General features: G+C 43.1%; 1 protein-coding gene across 1 annotated transcript in view; it reads right to left on the bottom strand.

Annotated features, from left to right (window-relative positions):
• The window catches only part of PDZD2 (PDZ domain containing 2), a 411484-nt gene that overhangs the window by 116518 nt on the left and 279289 nt on the right, over positions 1–15677 (bottom strand). Inside the window, 2 exon segments of the mRNA XM_027771873.1 lie at positions 53–195; positions 12742–13240. Coding sequence (XP_027627674.1) covers positions 53–195; positions 12742–13240 — 642 coding nt within the window.

The following is a 15677-nucleotide window of genomic DNA, read 5'->3' as shown; positions in this document are numbered from 1 at the left end:
GGAAGGGAGGGGAGGGGAAGAGGCAGAGAGATGGGGAGAGTTATCTAGTCACCTGTGAGCGGCACCTCCTTCCTTCACTTGAGTGACAACGATAGCGTGAGGTGAGCGCTTTGATCCTCGGCCTCCACTAACCTGAATTCCCAGCCCATCCGATTCTTTGAGCAGCTCCATCTTCCATATCCGGCCAACTTCCTCCTTGGAAGAAAAAGTGAGCACACCGTGAAGGATATGGAGAGACACTTGACATTGACACAGGAGAGCGGAGCTGTCACGTCAGGCCCAATATCCATCACTTGTCAATCGATGTTACAGAATCATCGCAGAAGAAAAAAGTTCCGTGGATTGGATCAAAGTCTCTGGCTGGCAGTGCTGTCCAATAGCACTTTCTGCGATAATTGAGATGGATTTCTGTGCCATCCAGTTTGGAGCCACATGCCAGGGGTGGCTATGGCATGTTTAAAATGTGATAAATGTGGTTAATGGCAACTGAAGAACTGAACTTTTAATTCCATGGACTCCTAATTAAATTTCAATAGCCCCCTGTGTCTAGTGTCTATGACAGTAAACAACATGGCAAGCGTGAACAGGACCAGGGTTCTGTTAGGTGAAGTTCTTTCTGCCCCTGTGTGTGTACACACGGGTTGTGTGAGCGTTGCCGTTACTTGTGCATGGGTATTAACTAAGAAAGGAAGATGAGAGGAAGGTGAAGGTCAGGTCTGGGTGCCTAGAGACTAGTTCGAACCCAGTTCTGCCATTTACAATTCATGAAAGTTGTTGAACACCTAAAACTCTCAGTTTGCTTGCCTTTCCAGTAGGAATAATCATTTAATACTTGGCAGGCTTATTGTTAGCATTAAATGAGATATTTATGAAAATAGGTAGCAGCTGACAACACCTAGTAGATACACAATCAATGCTGATAGGTAATCATATGTTACTTATATTGTGTGTGTGTGTGTGTAATATATGTTAAAAACATCAAATTGGATTTAATTTCAAACATCTTTAAAACATGTAAATGAGATCTTTGGTAGGAGAAACCAAAACAGAAACTTAATTGAAGAATTTGCTATTGACTACTACAGACATTGGTCTGCATACTCTTTAAATATATTGCAAAATGCTTTGAGTCCAGCTGCCATGGTGCAAGCAATAGGATGCTGCTGTGTGATTGCTGAGGCCACATGGGAGGCCCAGGTTTCGTTGCCAGCCCAACCTAAACAGGCTAGGGGCCTAGGCATGTACCTATGATCCTAGCTAACTGGAAGGTATGGGGAAACTCTGTCAAAAATAGCTGAATGGGCCGGCCTCATAGTGAAGCAGTTAAGTGCTATGGAGTGGGAGTCAGATCCTACATGGCTGACCATGGTTCAAATTCCAGTGCTGGCAGACTGAAAACCATGCCTGGCACATGTGCATGAATGCTCACCTCCTGATGGGATGGAGAAATGAAGGCAAAAGGATTGCAGGGTGACCGCAGCCCATTGAGGAGTACACACACATACTCTCTTGCTCTCTTTCTCTGGTGAGGGTAAACACCCTCTAGCAATTAAAAAAATTCTGTCACTCTTCCTGTCTTTTAAAAATAGCTAGTAAATGTCTCTAAGCCATCTGATCAGCTGGTAGTCTTTGCTTTGGTTTATCTTCCACTTGACTCCCTATTTCACTTCAAGGACACAAACATATGTTCTTGGCAAAATTGTTGAGTTCCCTTGGATCCTTAGCTGTTCAGAGAAATGAAACCAAAACCTTCAAAAGTGATTTATTTTGTGGGCTTCATTTAGGCTCACCCCTATAGTTCTTTTCAGCACTAGATATATGGGCATGGGTTATAATATACTCCTTAACATTTAAAACAAAAGCCATCTGCTTTTTTCATCCCTGTGAAGGTCCAATGGAACCATTACAAGCCAATATGGACAAAGTCATCAACCCCTAGGGGTAGGCAACCTGCCCATTCAAGCTGCTTGCAAAGGAGAAAGAATGTGAAGCATTTAGAAAATCTGAAATACACACTGTCAGAAAATAAAATGAAACTTTATGCAATAGTAAAGAAACAGATGTTGAACGATCACTGATGTGCAGCAATAGGAATGTCTGGGGAAATTATTACCGGTCAGAGACCTGCTAGATTCCACTTTTGCTAGTACAGCACTGCTTGATGGGGCTCCATAAGCCCAGCACATGCAGGGGTGCCAACTGCCTCCTCCAGCCACCGACTACAGACGGACGAAGGCTGTCTGGCCAAATGTAACTTCAGAAGTCACTGGCTCACCACAGTAGTTCATGAACTTGTCAACAATCCTTATTTCATCTAATCATCTCACTTTAGACTCCATGGGTTTTTTGGTTTGCTGCCTCTGACCTCTGGAATACCTTTTTCTTCCCCATTCAGAAACATCCTTCCTGGCCTTCAATGTCTCTCATCGCTCCACTACTTCCAAAAGGCCATCCTCGAGGACCAGTGTGACTGCCAAGAGGGCAGCTTTCAACACATGCACTACATGAGCCCTTACAGCCTGGCAGACACCACCGAAAGGAGCGGAGTCAGTGATGAGAGGATCAGGGGCTGTGCTAGCATGCTGGGTCTCCCATGCCAGCATACAGGATAGCCCTGTGGCTGCCTTCCTGGACCTCACGGCGCAGTAGAGAAACTAGAGCAAGGATGGGGCTTTTTCCATGGTATTCCATGACGCCCAGATTCTAGAAGATGAGACAGAGCCCCTCCCTCCTCCAGTTTAGAAAAGCTGTGAATCTCTTTCTTGAGTGCAACAGGGACTCCAGAAATATGAACATCCATTTGATTTTATCTCGAATGAGTAAAAACTCATCCACCCTAATATTTACACCATCATTCTTTTTCCCTTTACCCTCCTCTTAAACAGAACATGTAAGTATGGCTCACAGAGGGTGTGACAATACTATTTATTGGGTCACTGGGAAAGTCATGATGTATTTGCTCTATGCAAAAATGCATCATGACTTTCCTGATGACCTAATAGCTACATTCCTTAACTTTGTTTTTTTTAAGTTCATTTACTTATTTATTCCATATGGTGTGGGAACAGGCACCACCACCAACAGGGTCCTCATACTGCAATCCACCCCCAGCCTCAGCCAGCCTGGATCAATGATGTATGTGTGCGTGTGTGTGTGTGTGTGCAGGGAGGCCTGGAAATATAAACCCAAGACTTTCCACCTGGGTTCTGCATTACAGAGCACTGTGTTACTGCTGTGCCACTGTCTTGCCCTCCTTGTTGACTTTTCAATGCTTTTAAAAGTACAGCTAGCAACAAGGAACGTGCAAAACTATGCTTGTGGGAATGGAATAATGGCTCAAATATATACTTGACAAAAGAGTTAAATGCAGTTTTCATCAAGGGCACCCACATGCCCACTCCACACTCCTGCCCTCAGTCTAATACACACACACCTAGTTAAAGCAAAACACACATCTAATAAAAATGGCTTCAGAGGGTAGACCCGACCAATCTGTAATATAGCCTCTAAAAGTCAAGAAACAGATCATCTCTTTCACTTTCAGCCAATAAAATTTTTTCCCCAATATTTGAAAAGAAGAACTATAAGGGGAGTGTTCAAAGAAATCGATGCGGTATCCCTTCCCTAGAATTTCTGGATTATCTAACAAAGGGGGTCAGAGGAAGATACAGGAGACAGAAGTATCAAAAGGCAAATGTTGGTTTCAAGGGTACAGTTTGTCAGTATTAGATGTAACTGCCCACAGCAAAATCAATTTTCAGTTAAAAATAAAATCTGTCTCAAGTTTATTAGGCTCAAGCTGGTACTGGCCAAACCCCAACAGGTCAAAGTATTTACAGATGGTCACCAACTTGGGATGGTTTGACTTAATTTTTGACTTTACGATGGTGTGAGAGTTTTGTATTCAGTCGAAACCATACTTTGAGTACCCACACAATGATTATGTTTTTCACTTTCAGTACAGTATTCAATAAATTATGTGAGCTATTCAATATTTTATTATAAAATAGGCTTTTTAGGGGCTGGCAGATGGCATGGTGGTTTAGGTACTGGACTCTCACACGGCCAACCATGGTTTTAGGTCTGGACCTGATGGCTTGCTTTCTCACTTTCTGTCTTTCTCTCTCTTTCCATCTCTGTGGTCAAATTAAATAAATAATAATAATAATAAATGAAATAGGCTCTATCTTAGAGGATTTTGCCCAACAATAGCTTAATGTAAGTGTGCTACACTCAAGGTAGGCTAGGCCAAGCTATGATGTTCAATAGGACATGTACCTCACCCAACCTAAATGTACTAAATAGACTTTAATTTTTTAGAGAATTAAAATTTTATTTTAATTTTTAAAATTTATTTTTATTTTTTGCTATAGGGCACATGTGCTTGTCAGAGACACACAGAGACACAGAAAGCAAGAAATCACCCCCTGGGGGGATAGTCATGCCATAATTCCTTCTCCATTCTGCTCTCAGGGTTTTGGGCATGCACTCACACAGGCCTGGCATGAGTTTCAAGCCACCAGGTCTGGGACTCAAATTGCAGTCAGCCATATTGAAGTCCAGTGATGTAACATTACTACAACTGTAGGTACCTTGTGTGCATTTTTGACTTGCAATATTTTCAACTTATGATGAGTTTATTAGGACATAACCCCACTGTAAATCAAGAAGCATCTGCATAATCATCTGAAGAATATTTCCGACTGCCTCCTTACAATTCCACTTGGGCATCTAATATACACTTCAGTAGGGTCAAAACTGGACCCTTCCCCTTCTAATTCTGGCTTTCTTGTCTCAATGGGAGCAGCACTACCATTTACTCAAGCTCAGGATGACACCCAGAGCTCCGGACTTAACCTTCCACTTCATCTCCCACATTTGAATCATGAGCAAGATCTGCAGGCTTTATTTCCGAAAAAGATCCTGCATCCATCTACTTCTGCTCATCTTCCCCACTACCACCATGGTCAAGGCCACCAGCAATCTTTAGCTTGGGTTACCTCTGATCTAGTATCCCTTTTTTCTTTACTGCCTACAACTCATTATTCTCCATTTAGGGTGAAGTTTAAAAAACATACATTATAATGCACTCGATCCAACCTTCCCATGTCTCCCCACTGGACTGAGAATAAGGTCCAAACTCTTCCTGAAGACACACATGGCCCTTTGTAGTCTAGCCTGTCCACATCTCCTGAGTTACTTCCTAGTTCCCTGTTATTTCGCTCTTGGAGCCTTAAGGATGTTGCTTTTGCTAGTTCTTCCCTGGGTACATTCTGTCCTCAGATTTTGCAAGGCTGTTCTTTCTTTAAATTTTGTCTGAGGGTGCATGTGCTCACTGGAGGGAGGGAGGGAGAGAAAGAGAGAGAGGAAGAGAGAAAGAAGGAAAGCAAGAAAGTATCCCCCCATGGGGATGGTCACATCACAACCCCTTCTCCTCCATCTCTCCCTTCTTTCAGGATTTTGGGCATACACACACGTACCCTTCATGTTTTTCAAACTGTTGGATCCAAGACCTGAACTGTGTACTCAACTATATGCAATTCAGCTGCCTGAATCATCAGGCCCTGGGCTGGTCTGAACATCTTCTGAACACTCATTCAGTTAAACATTACCTCTTTAATGAGATCTCCTTTGCTGACACTCAAAATCAACCAGCCCCAACTTTACCCTGTTTTATTTTCATTTTACTTATTTTGCTTTATTTTTCTTATCACTGTCTGACATTCTGATTCATTTATTTGCTTATTTACTATTTGTGGTCTCTTATGCACTATAAATACCATGGGACAGAGATCGTGTCTACTTTGTTTACCAACAAATTCTCTAGCAACCATATAATGACAACAGTCCATAAATATCACTGAATTAGCAATACAGAATGTTTATACACTAATCTTCTCGTTCTTTGGCAGTCATTGAGGCTGATGTTCAGAGGCCCACTCTGGCCTAACCAATGGTGAAGTCAGTAGCAAATTGAACTGCAGTGCTGGAAGCCATATGGCTGACAGTGGTTTGGATCCTTGGGTGGGCTTGTAAACACACTGGACACATGCACATGTGCCCAAGATCCTGAGGAACTGGAGGGTTGGGGAAAGGGGACTGAGGCATAGCAAGATCCTACAGAGAAGGTTTCTCTAACTCTCATGTGCATGGACATAAACAGAATAAACATACTTAAAAGAGATCTCACTCAAATGGGAGACCTGTATGTTTGCCAATGTTCAATGAGTGAACACCGTCCAGTTGTAGCAACCACTGAGCTCTGAAAACAGACCCTGTCCAGACAGATGGTTCAGGCATTCGTTTCCTTTCATGTTCCCTTAAAGGGCAATGAGACTTTGTCAGTCTACTGAGAAAAAGCCAATCCACGAGAAGTTGAATGCTATGAACTCCTGTACTAATGTCAGAGTGTTACTCTTCCCTATAAACTGCTTGATATGTGGGAGTTCACACATGTGTCTCTTCGCTGAATCTAGTGAAGGGATTTACTTACCAAAATGGGGTGGTACTTAAAGGGAGCTGTCTCACAGCGCTTAAATGACCTAATTTCTGCTGGAACCAAAAATAAAATTTTACAACAGCATCTTTGCCCCAAACGTGAGAAGACACATCACCCAACTAGAATTTCACAGCAGCAAATGCTCTGGCACTGGTTACAAGCCTGTTCTGAGACTGTTTGCTTATCCCTGCTCATTTAGAATGATTGGTAAGCAGTGATGACATGAGTGACCATGATGTCAGAGCTGAAAGTCCCAAAGCCATTGGACCAAAATGCTCAGTTTCTAGGTGAGAAAACAGAAGCCCAGAGAAACTCTGGGGCAGCCTGAAGGCCAGAGTTGGGAATGGAAAGACTAGGACTGGGACTCGGTGTCCTATCTTCCAGGCCTCTTGTTCCAGATCACCTTCATTAAGGAATATCTACAGAGCACCTATGGGTGCAATGCACTGAGCTAGGACTGGTAACAGAAAGACAAATTAGGCTCTGCTTTTAAGCCTACTAGGGACACAAGTCAATGGTAATTGGAATATGTGGGGTCTAGGCATAGTGAGGGTAAACAGGGAGGACAATGTGGGAGTCCAGAGAGGAGATGTCCGATGGCATCCAGCAGGTATGTCACAGAGGCCTCCTACCAGAGGGTATCTCAGTGCTTAGTACCTCAGGAAAGGAAGAAGCTAAGTTACAGAGGGGAGGGAAGAAGACACTGGATTGAAAGAACAACACATGCAATGGCTCAGGGACAAGATGAGTATGACCTTTAAGAAAACCTGCAGCAAGTTCAGCTCAACCTGGGGAGGAAGAAAGTAGTGAAAAGCTGGATATCCTGGGTTGCTTCAGGGCAAGTCTGGTTGCCAAAAAGACAAAGCTATGGGGACCAGTAGATAGTGTAATGGTTATGTCATTAGACTACTACATAGTTGACCAAGGTTCGAGGCCTGGACCCAGCTGCTTGAATCTCACACAAGGTGTCTGCATGCATACCACAGATCCTGAGAGGAGAATGGAGAAGGTATTGTGGGATGGCCATCCCCTTTGTCTCTGCCTCTGTCTCTCCTGGTATACATGCCCTATAACAAAAACTCTACTAAAAAAAAAAAAGACAAAGCCATGGTGATAAGGCTGGAACTTTCTGCAGCAAGCCCCACTCTCCAGGGAGAGGAGAAGCATTGCAGTTTGAATTCACAGTTGATATTGCCTACGTGATGAACTTTCCACAAAAATCCCTGAAGTGTGGGATTTGGGGCACTTCAGGGTTGGTGAATTCATCTGTGTGTCAGGAGGCTGGTGCACCACAGCCATGGGAGCTGAAGCTCCTGTCCGCGGGCTACTTTTGGACCTCACCCTGTACCCCTTCAAATGGCTGTTTATTAGTATCCTGTGCCATGCTCTTTATTACATAGCAAACCCATAAACAAACAAACAAACAAAAAAGGAAGAAAAAATAAAGCAGTGAGAGATGTGGGCAGGGATCAGATAATGAGGGGCCTCAAATGACATGCTGTGGCATTTAGTTGTTAACCCTGAAGTCAAAGTGGACCCAACAAAAGGATTTTTGAAGTTACAGTGGGGTGTGTGTGTGTGTGTGTGTGTGTGTGAGAGAGAGAGAGAGAGAGAGAGAAGAGAGAGAGAGAGAGAGAGAGAAAGAGAGAGAGTTAAAGAGAGAGAGATTGATTGATTGATTGATTGACTGACTGATGGATGGTTGGATTCCCTTTCTGGAGAGGTCCTCTGGTTGCAGTGGGGACAGTGGGGCAATGAGGTGGCAGAGGCTATTCTTTTTTGTTTTTTTTTGGAGAGGTATTCACTATAGGGCGCGTGTGCTCGCCAGACAGACAGAGACATAGAGACAGAAAGCGAGAAATCACCTCCCAGGGGGGATGGTCACGCCGCAATCCCTTCTCCCCCATTCTCCTCTTGGGATCTTGGGCATGTACACACACGCGCCCAGCGTGAGTTTAAGCCACCGGGTCCAGGACGCGAACTGCGGTCGACTACGGGGGAGTCCAGCGACATAGCCATTACGCTAACTGCTGGTTCCCGGGCAGAGGCTATTCTGACTGCCCAGGTATAAAATGAAAGCCGCATAGCACTGACTGAAATGGGAGATCTTTAAAGGAGATTGGGTCGAGAGGACTTGGAGATAGACTGCACATGGTGTAAGGAGAACACAGCATGTCCTTCAACTCAAGGAGGACCAACTGTCCCAGTGTGTCTGGAATGGAATTCCCAGGACTTTCAGTATGAAACCAGGGCAAGTCCTGAGGAAATCAGGACAGTTGGTCTCCCCTATTGAATCTTAGGTTTCTGGCCTTGGACAGTTCTGTGGATGGTGAGATGTGGAACCCTAGAGTGGGTTTGGTGGTAGAGGAAAGGGATGCGTTGAGTTTTAGCATGGTGTGAAGTCTCCAATTTGGCAACATCCTGCAGGCAGTTGGTCTGAAGTGAGGGGGGGTGGGCTCAGAAGAGAGGTGAAGGTGTAGACGTGAATTGGGTACACATCACTACAGAGGAAGCAACAAGTTGACCCAGTAACTAGGGGGGCTTCCTACGAGAGGATCACCTTCGTGCTGCCTCTGTGTGATCAGGTAGCCAGGAGCACTGGGGAAATGTGAATCTACTGGTGGGTTTTCCCCAGGGAAACTGCAGATTCTGCTCTGGGGCAGGTTTCATGAGGTCTCTGGGGAACCACTAATGGAGAAGGCATTGGAAAAGGTCTGATACTGTACAGGGTGGATCTTGATGACTAGGGTAAGAACATGAATTCCCTATACACTTGCAAATGCCAGTTGTGAATAAACTTGTCTGCCTGGCAAATGCTAGAGATTCTTTTTTAAAATGTGATTATGCTTGCTTTATTCATTTTTACTAGGCAACATTCTGAAAATACACATTCTATATACACGTATTTGAAGAAACAGTCATCTTGGATGAATAATGATCACTGCTAGGAAGATGGTAAGGAATTCTCAATTCATTTCTAAAACTGCTTGTCCAGGTCCTAGGAGAGTCTTATGTTATAGAGGATGGACTCAATTTTCATATTTTAAAATTTTAATCCACTTGTATTCATACCATGTGTAAATATTTCATAGAAACATACTGCTTTAAAAAGAAGGTATTTGTTAAGAGGAAATAACTTTCTATTGCTCTGTTAAGGGAGAAGAGAATAAAAAAAACAAAGATTGAGGATTTATTTTAATGTGATATTTTTTTAGAACCCATATTAGTCTATGAAAAAGTACCTGACAAACAAAAATAGTCTGAATGGTCATAATAAGACCTTTCTGTAATTTATTGAGTCTTTGTAGATATATTAAATCATTAATAAAGTAAAAATGGAGCAACATTGACACGTCTAATCTCTCATTATTCAAATCAAATGAACTTTTTTCCCTAAAGGCTTAAGAGGTAAATAGCTGATTTCTTTGTATCTGGAAATTCCATTTTAGCATAACTTTGGTCTCAACTATGCTGGAATAAAAAATAAAAATTTACTCAATCCCAAGAACCTAAGCAATGTTTTGTGAAGGTCTATTGGTTCCAATCAGGGTGCCACAAGGATGTAGGGGAAAGCTGTGAGGATCTTCCTTTCACCGAATCCTCAATCCTGGGCAATCATTGAATAAAGACATTTCCGGGGTTGAAAAGGGTGCAAAAATATCTGTGCCTGAGAAGGTGTATGGTCCATTCTGACTCATCAAACCAAAAGTATCACCCAAGGCCAATAAGCAGTTTATGAATTTTGGGCAGTTATGAAAAATGTAAATTCTAGATGTCAAGTCTCTCTTTTCTATATGCATGTGGCTTTGTGGGTTGTGGGTACCCTCAAGGCAAGCATTCAAGGCTTTGTGTGTGTGTGTGTGTGTGTGTGTGTGTGTGTGTGTTTTGTCCTGTTATAGGGTGCATGCACTCACACATATGCGAGATAGTAGAATAGGTAAGAAAGCATCCCCATGGAGGTCTGGCAATGCGACAATCCTTCTCCGCTATCCTTTTGGGATTTGGGGCACACATATACATGTGCTTGGCATGTTTGTTTTTTATTTCTTAAGTTGCTGGGTTCTGGATTTGAACTGCTCAATTGGCCATGTAGAATCCAGTTGCCTTAACCACCACACCACTGGCTGGCCCAATTCAAGGTTCCCCCAACTCCCTTTTCATTTATACCTTCTTGGACATTTGCCCTTGAGGATACACAGCAAGCAAAGGAACTGTGATACGTGTAAATCTAATCAAGAAACCCAAGTATTTTTTTTTTTTTTCAGTGTGGTCACTGAAGGGAGGGAGGAAGGGAGGGAAGAGGGGAGAGAGAGAAAGAGTGATTGATTGAGAGGAGAAAGCACCGCCCCCACTCCCCCCAATGGGCATGGTCATCGCATAATCCTTCTTTTCCATTTCTATCTCCTTTCAGGATTCTGGGCGCACATGTACATGCACTTGGCATGTTTCTCAAGCTACTGGGTCCAGGACTCAAACTACAAGGTCAGGCTCTGGAAATTTAATTTTATGTTACTGTTTTTAATTCAGATGAGAAGATAGGTACTCTTCTTGAAAGTTTGGTGTTATTTACCCCGTCCCCCTTTTAAAGCCATTGTAAATTACTTTCACTGAATCCTAGGCCAAAAGAAAGCCTGTTCTTGGACTGTATGTGAAATTCAACAGCCTCTGGTACCTTAAACCTTCAATATCATGAAAAGAACCAAATACTCCCACACTTTTTTTTATGTTAGGCTTTCTGTGTACTCACAATCTAGTACTTGGGGAAAAAAGTTTTATGGAGTGGTCACTATGCACAATCATGCACATTACAATTTTTTTATTTAAAGAGAGATTTTGCTATAGGATGAGTGAGCTCACTGGAGAGACAGAGAAACAGAAAGCAAGAAATCACCACCACCCCCTCCCCGCCCAGGGTGGATGGCCACACTATAATCCCTTCTCCTCTTGGGATTTTGGGCATGCCTGCACATGCACCTGGTGTGAATTTTAAGCCAGGTCTGGGACTCAAACCATGATTGACTATGTGGGAGTCTAGTGATATAACCATTATGTCATCTGCTGATCCCAATATTTTTAGTGACCTTAATTTGGGGAGTGTTCATTATAATCTTTTTGTCCTTAATCCTTTTTGCAAGGCTCCATACAATTGGTAGGATTCTGTTGCTAGAGACACCAACTTTTTTTCTCATTAGTTTATAAATTCCACCTATAAATAATGCCTCCTCTGAATAAGTTTTTATGACGATCTCCCAGTCCCTCAAGTAAAGTACATGATCTTTTGAGCAAGGGGTTATCTGAATTCTTCTCAACCCATCACATAGATGGGCCACAATCGCAGAGATGTGCATGAAAGAGCCTTATTAGAGACCGTATCCACTCCCAGGGTACCATTTCTCAGCATGCAAAGCTGACTAGATACTTCCAATCCCATTTTCCATCTTATCCACTATTTCTTTCATCCCCAGAGGGTGTCTCCCAAATGGGATAATGAACAAGTCATCCCTACCTGGGAAGTCATTGCTTCCAGAGGAGCCATGGGACTATCTGCCAAGAGGATTCTTGGAATGAACATATTTACTCTAAAGAAACATAACTCTGATATGAGAAAATGTTGGTTATACTGGGGAAAAATGGTTTGAGACTACAAGCTCACCAATTACCATTCAGAATATACTACATCTGCTTTGCTTTTGGGTAAGACTGACCTTGACCATCACAGCTGGTTATCCTAGCATCAGAGATGTCTCTGATGCTTCTAAACTTCACTGGAATTCATTAATGTAATAACATGATCCCATAAAAATGTCACTAGTTTTGAATTAAAAATAAAAGCAGATGCTTCCCTGTATGTTGAATACTCTTCCTGGGTAATACTGGAGCTTGGATGTTTGTGCTATCAACTGCCACCAGGAATTCTTGGCCTTGAAGTAGCAATTCCACTGGTGACAGCGGTGATAAATAATGATGTAGCTCAAGTATTTTATCTGTGTCTCACATGAGTCTCAAATTTTACCACCAAAGGCTTGAATTTTCCACTTACAATCCCCTGAGAAGCTCTTTATTTAAGTAGGATAAAATAACTTGAACTCTGTTGTTGTTGTCATATTCTCTGATCATCTGCCTTAAAGAATGTGTTGGCTTCTAAATGCAGGCTCATCTTAGATATATTTTCTAAACCTTAAAGACAACTTCAAACAATGGTTCTTTAAAATCTCCGGTTCTACAATGGAACCAAACCTTACCCGTGCAAGGCAGTCACTTGACTGGAAGTCAGTCTTTCCAGCTTTTGAAAAGCGGTGTTTGTCATTACTTGTGGTCAGAGCAGCATCAGTCTTTGGAATTTTATGCTCTGTCCCTCTGTCCACTTCTGACCTCTCTACATGAGGTCCTGTCTCCTTGAGAGAATCTGGGCCATTTTCGAGCTCTGAGGCATGGCCATTTCCAAGTTCAGGGTCTGGGCCATTCTCCAGCTCAGAGCTGGGGTCATTATTCAGCTCACAGCCAGCACTGCCCTTGGACTCTTCAGTGACTCTGTTGGGAGAAGGCCTGGAAATGACCCCAAACTTTCTTGTTCTTTTCCCCTTTTTCGCAGTTCGGTCACTTGGCTCCAAGGTGGGCGTCTCTCCGGGTTCCGAGCTGTTGCTACTGTTGCCATTATAAGTAGAATGGGCTTTGTGCTTAAAGCGACGCAGCATGATCAGGTAGATAAAGCCGCCATTCCAACACTGCTCAGCCAGGTAACTGCAACAAACAGAGAGGTGCCGGTTAGAACCTCAAACATCCTCACTAAGGCCAGCTGCAGCATCCTAGTGGACACACCACTTTCTACAATCCAGAAACCACATGGTAAGGTCCATGTTTGCATCCTGTGGCCTCCCTGTACATGCAGGGCCTGCTCATACCCATGACTCTGGCTGGCTGGGAATAGATTGTGGCATGAAAACCCTGGTGTAAGGTGCTTTTTTCTCTCTGTATCTCTCTCTCATGATATAAATAAATGAATGAACTTAACGCCCTCCCCCCAACACCCTCCTGAATATTATAGCAGGTATATGTATTCAATGGTCCACACAGGACCTAAGTGATTAAAAATTGAGCTGACAGAGTTAGATAGTGGTGCAGTGGAAATACAACTGGATCCACATGTGAAAGTACCTGGGTTCATATCCTAAGACCTGAGTATAAACACATGCCCGTGATCTGAGCCAGCTGAAACTGGGGTAGATGGGGGCATGAAGAACCTGTTGGGGTGTCTCTCTCTCTCTCTCTGTTGGTCAGTCTCTCTCTCACTTTCACTCAGGGAACAGATAAATGAATTCATTAAAAAAAAAATCTGGCTGACAGATTGAGGTATTAAGCTTCCTAAAGAGGCTAAGTATTCAATTCATTCTTTCAATTTATATAATCATTGATGCTGAAAATAACTAACTCTCCTTCTTCCCCAAATGAATAAAAAAATACTATGAACTAGAAATTACTAATGAAGCACCCTAGGGTTGGGAATCAGAAAAGGACTCTTCAATTAACAAAGCCAATCCTAACCTATCATTAGGAAGAGCAATAATCATTTCTCTCCATTCCCTCAAAATTATGCCAGACTCCCATCCACGTTTCTGATGTAATGCCACAAGTCCCCAGGGTAAATAAAGATCGGATAATGTGGACTGGGAGAAATGTGAAGTTCTGCTCTTAGGATAAACAAATCAACTGCACAACAGGAACCTCTGTCTTACAGAGGTTCAACTGAAAAAAGACACGGAGTAGGGGGTGGTGGGATGTTGGCCACTATCAAGATGCAACTGCGGAATAAGTGCTGGCAAGTGTATGCTGCGCTAAATGATATCAGGTTCCTTTCCTGGTGAGGGTCCTTGTCAGAGCTGTTGACAGTATGTGTGGAGTCATTTCCAGCACAAGAATCATTAAGAACGGCACTGACCAAATAGAAAACACATAGACATAGGGTGACCAGGGCAAACGGAACTGTTGGCTACTGTGTCATCCAAGAATAGGAAGGGACACTCAGCATGGAGAAGACACAGGGCAGGGTCGGGTTGTTGTTGCTGTTTTTCATATATTCGAGGGCTGGCAAATATTTGTAAGAAGGAAACAATGAGATAATGTATGTGACGCATGACGCCCAGTAACTGCTCTAGATCTTAATAACGAGAAAATAGAACATCAAATGAAGTGAATAATTAGTGGTATTCAGGTCCTGATGATTAAAGCTTTAGCGAAGAAAACAGTCAGGAAACCAGACTGGGCTGGACCCCTCTACTCATGCCAACTATGATAAAGAAACACAAATGCCTGATGAACCTAGGGAAATGCCTTCACACTGGCCTTGTGCCCATTCTACGCTTCACTGGTTCCCAAGCAAAGGGGATCAACAATCAAATCTTTCACAGATTGACCTGCTTCCTGTCATCATATGCACACAAAGAGAAGGCCAGGGGCTACGTTGCCTACGACTTCTTTAAGTGAAAAACAGAATCTTTCCACATATACCAAGCCAGTTGTTCTCCCTCCAGGTGCAATGTTACCTCTGAATAAGTGAGGCCTGCAGGCAAACAGAGGCTTCTATGATCTCATCACTGGGGAACATCAGACTTGAGAGCCAGGGCAGTCAGTAGGTGGGAAAGAAACCAAATCATAAAAGTCTCTCTTCTCATGATAAGCTTTGACTTGGGTACCAGGCACTGGCAGGGAGAGGGAGATGTGAGCAGCTGTGTTTGAAATACTAAATCCTGAACCAAAGGCCTATATTCCCCATACCTTACGGTCAGGCTAATGCAGTGACAGTGATGTCTAACCAAAGAAGAGAATAATTATACATTTTGCCATGGAGTAAAGTCAGCTAGAAAGAAAATACTCAAAAAACAACCAAACCTACTTTAGGTTGAGCATCCCTCATCCAAAAATGTAAAATACCAAATTTTACAAAATTCAAAAATCTTTCACAGATTGACCTGCTTCCTGTCATCATATGCACACAAAGAGAAGGCCAGGGGCTACGTTGCCTACGACTTCTTTAAGTGAAAAACAGAATCTTTCCACATATACCAAGCCAGTTGTTCTCCCTCCAGGTGCAATGTTACCTCTGAATAAGTGAGGCCTGCAGGCAAACAGAGGCTTCTATGATCTCATCACTGGGGAACATCAGACTTGAGAGCCAGGGCAG

Source organism: Tupaia chinensis, unplaced genomic scaffold, assembly GCF_000334495.1.
Source record: "Tupaia chinensis unplaced genomic scaffold, TupChi_1.0 Scaffold000237_1, whole genome shotgun sequence".
Taxonomy (NCBI): domain Eukaryota; kingdom Metazoa; phylum Chordata; class Mammalia; order Scandentia; family Tupaiidae; genus Tupaia; species Tupaia belangeri.
This window is presented reverse-complemented; position numbering and strand designations above follow the sequence as displayed.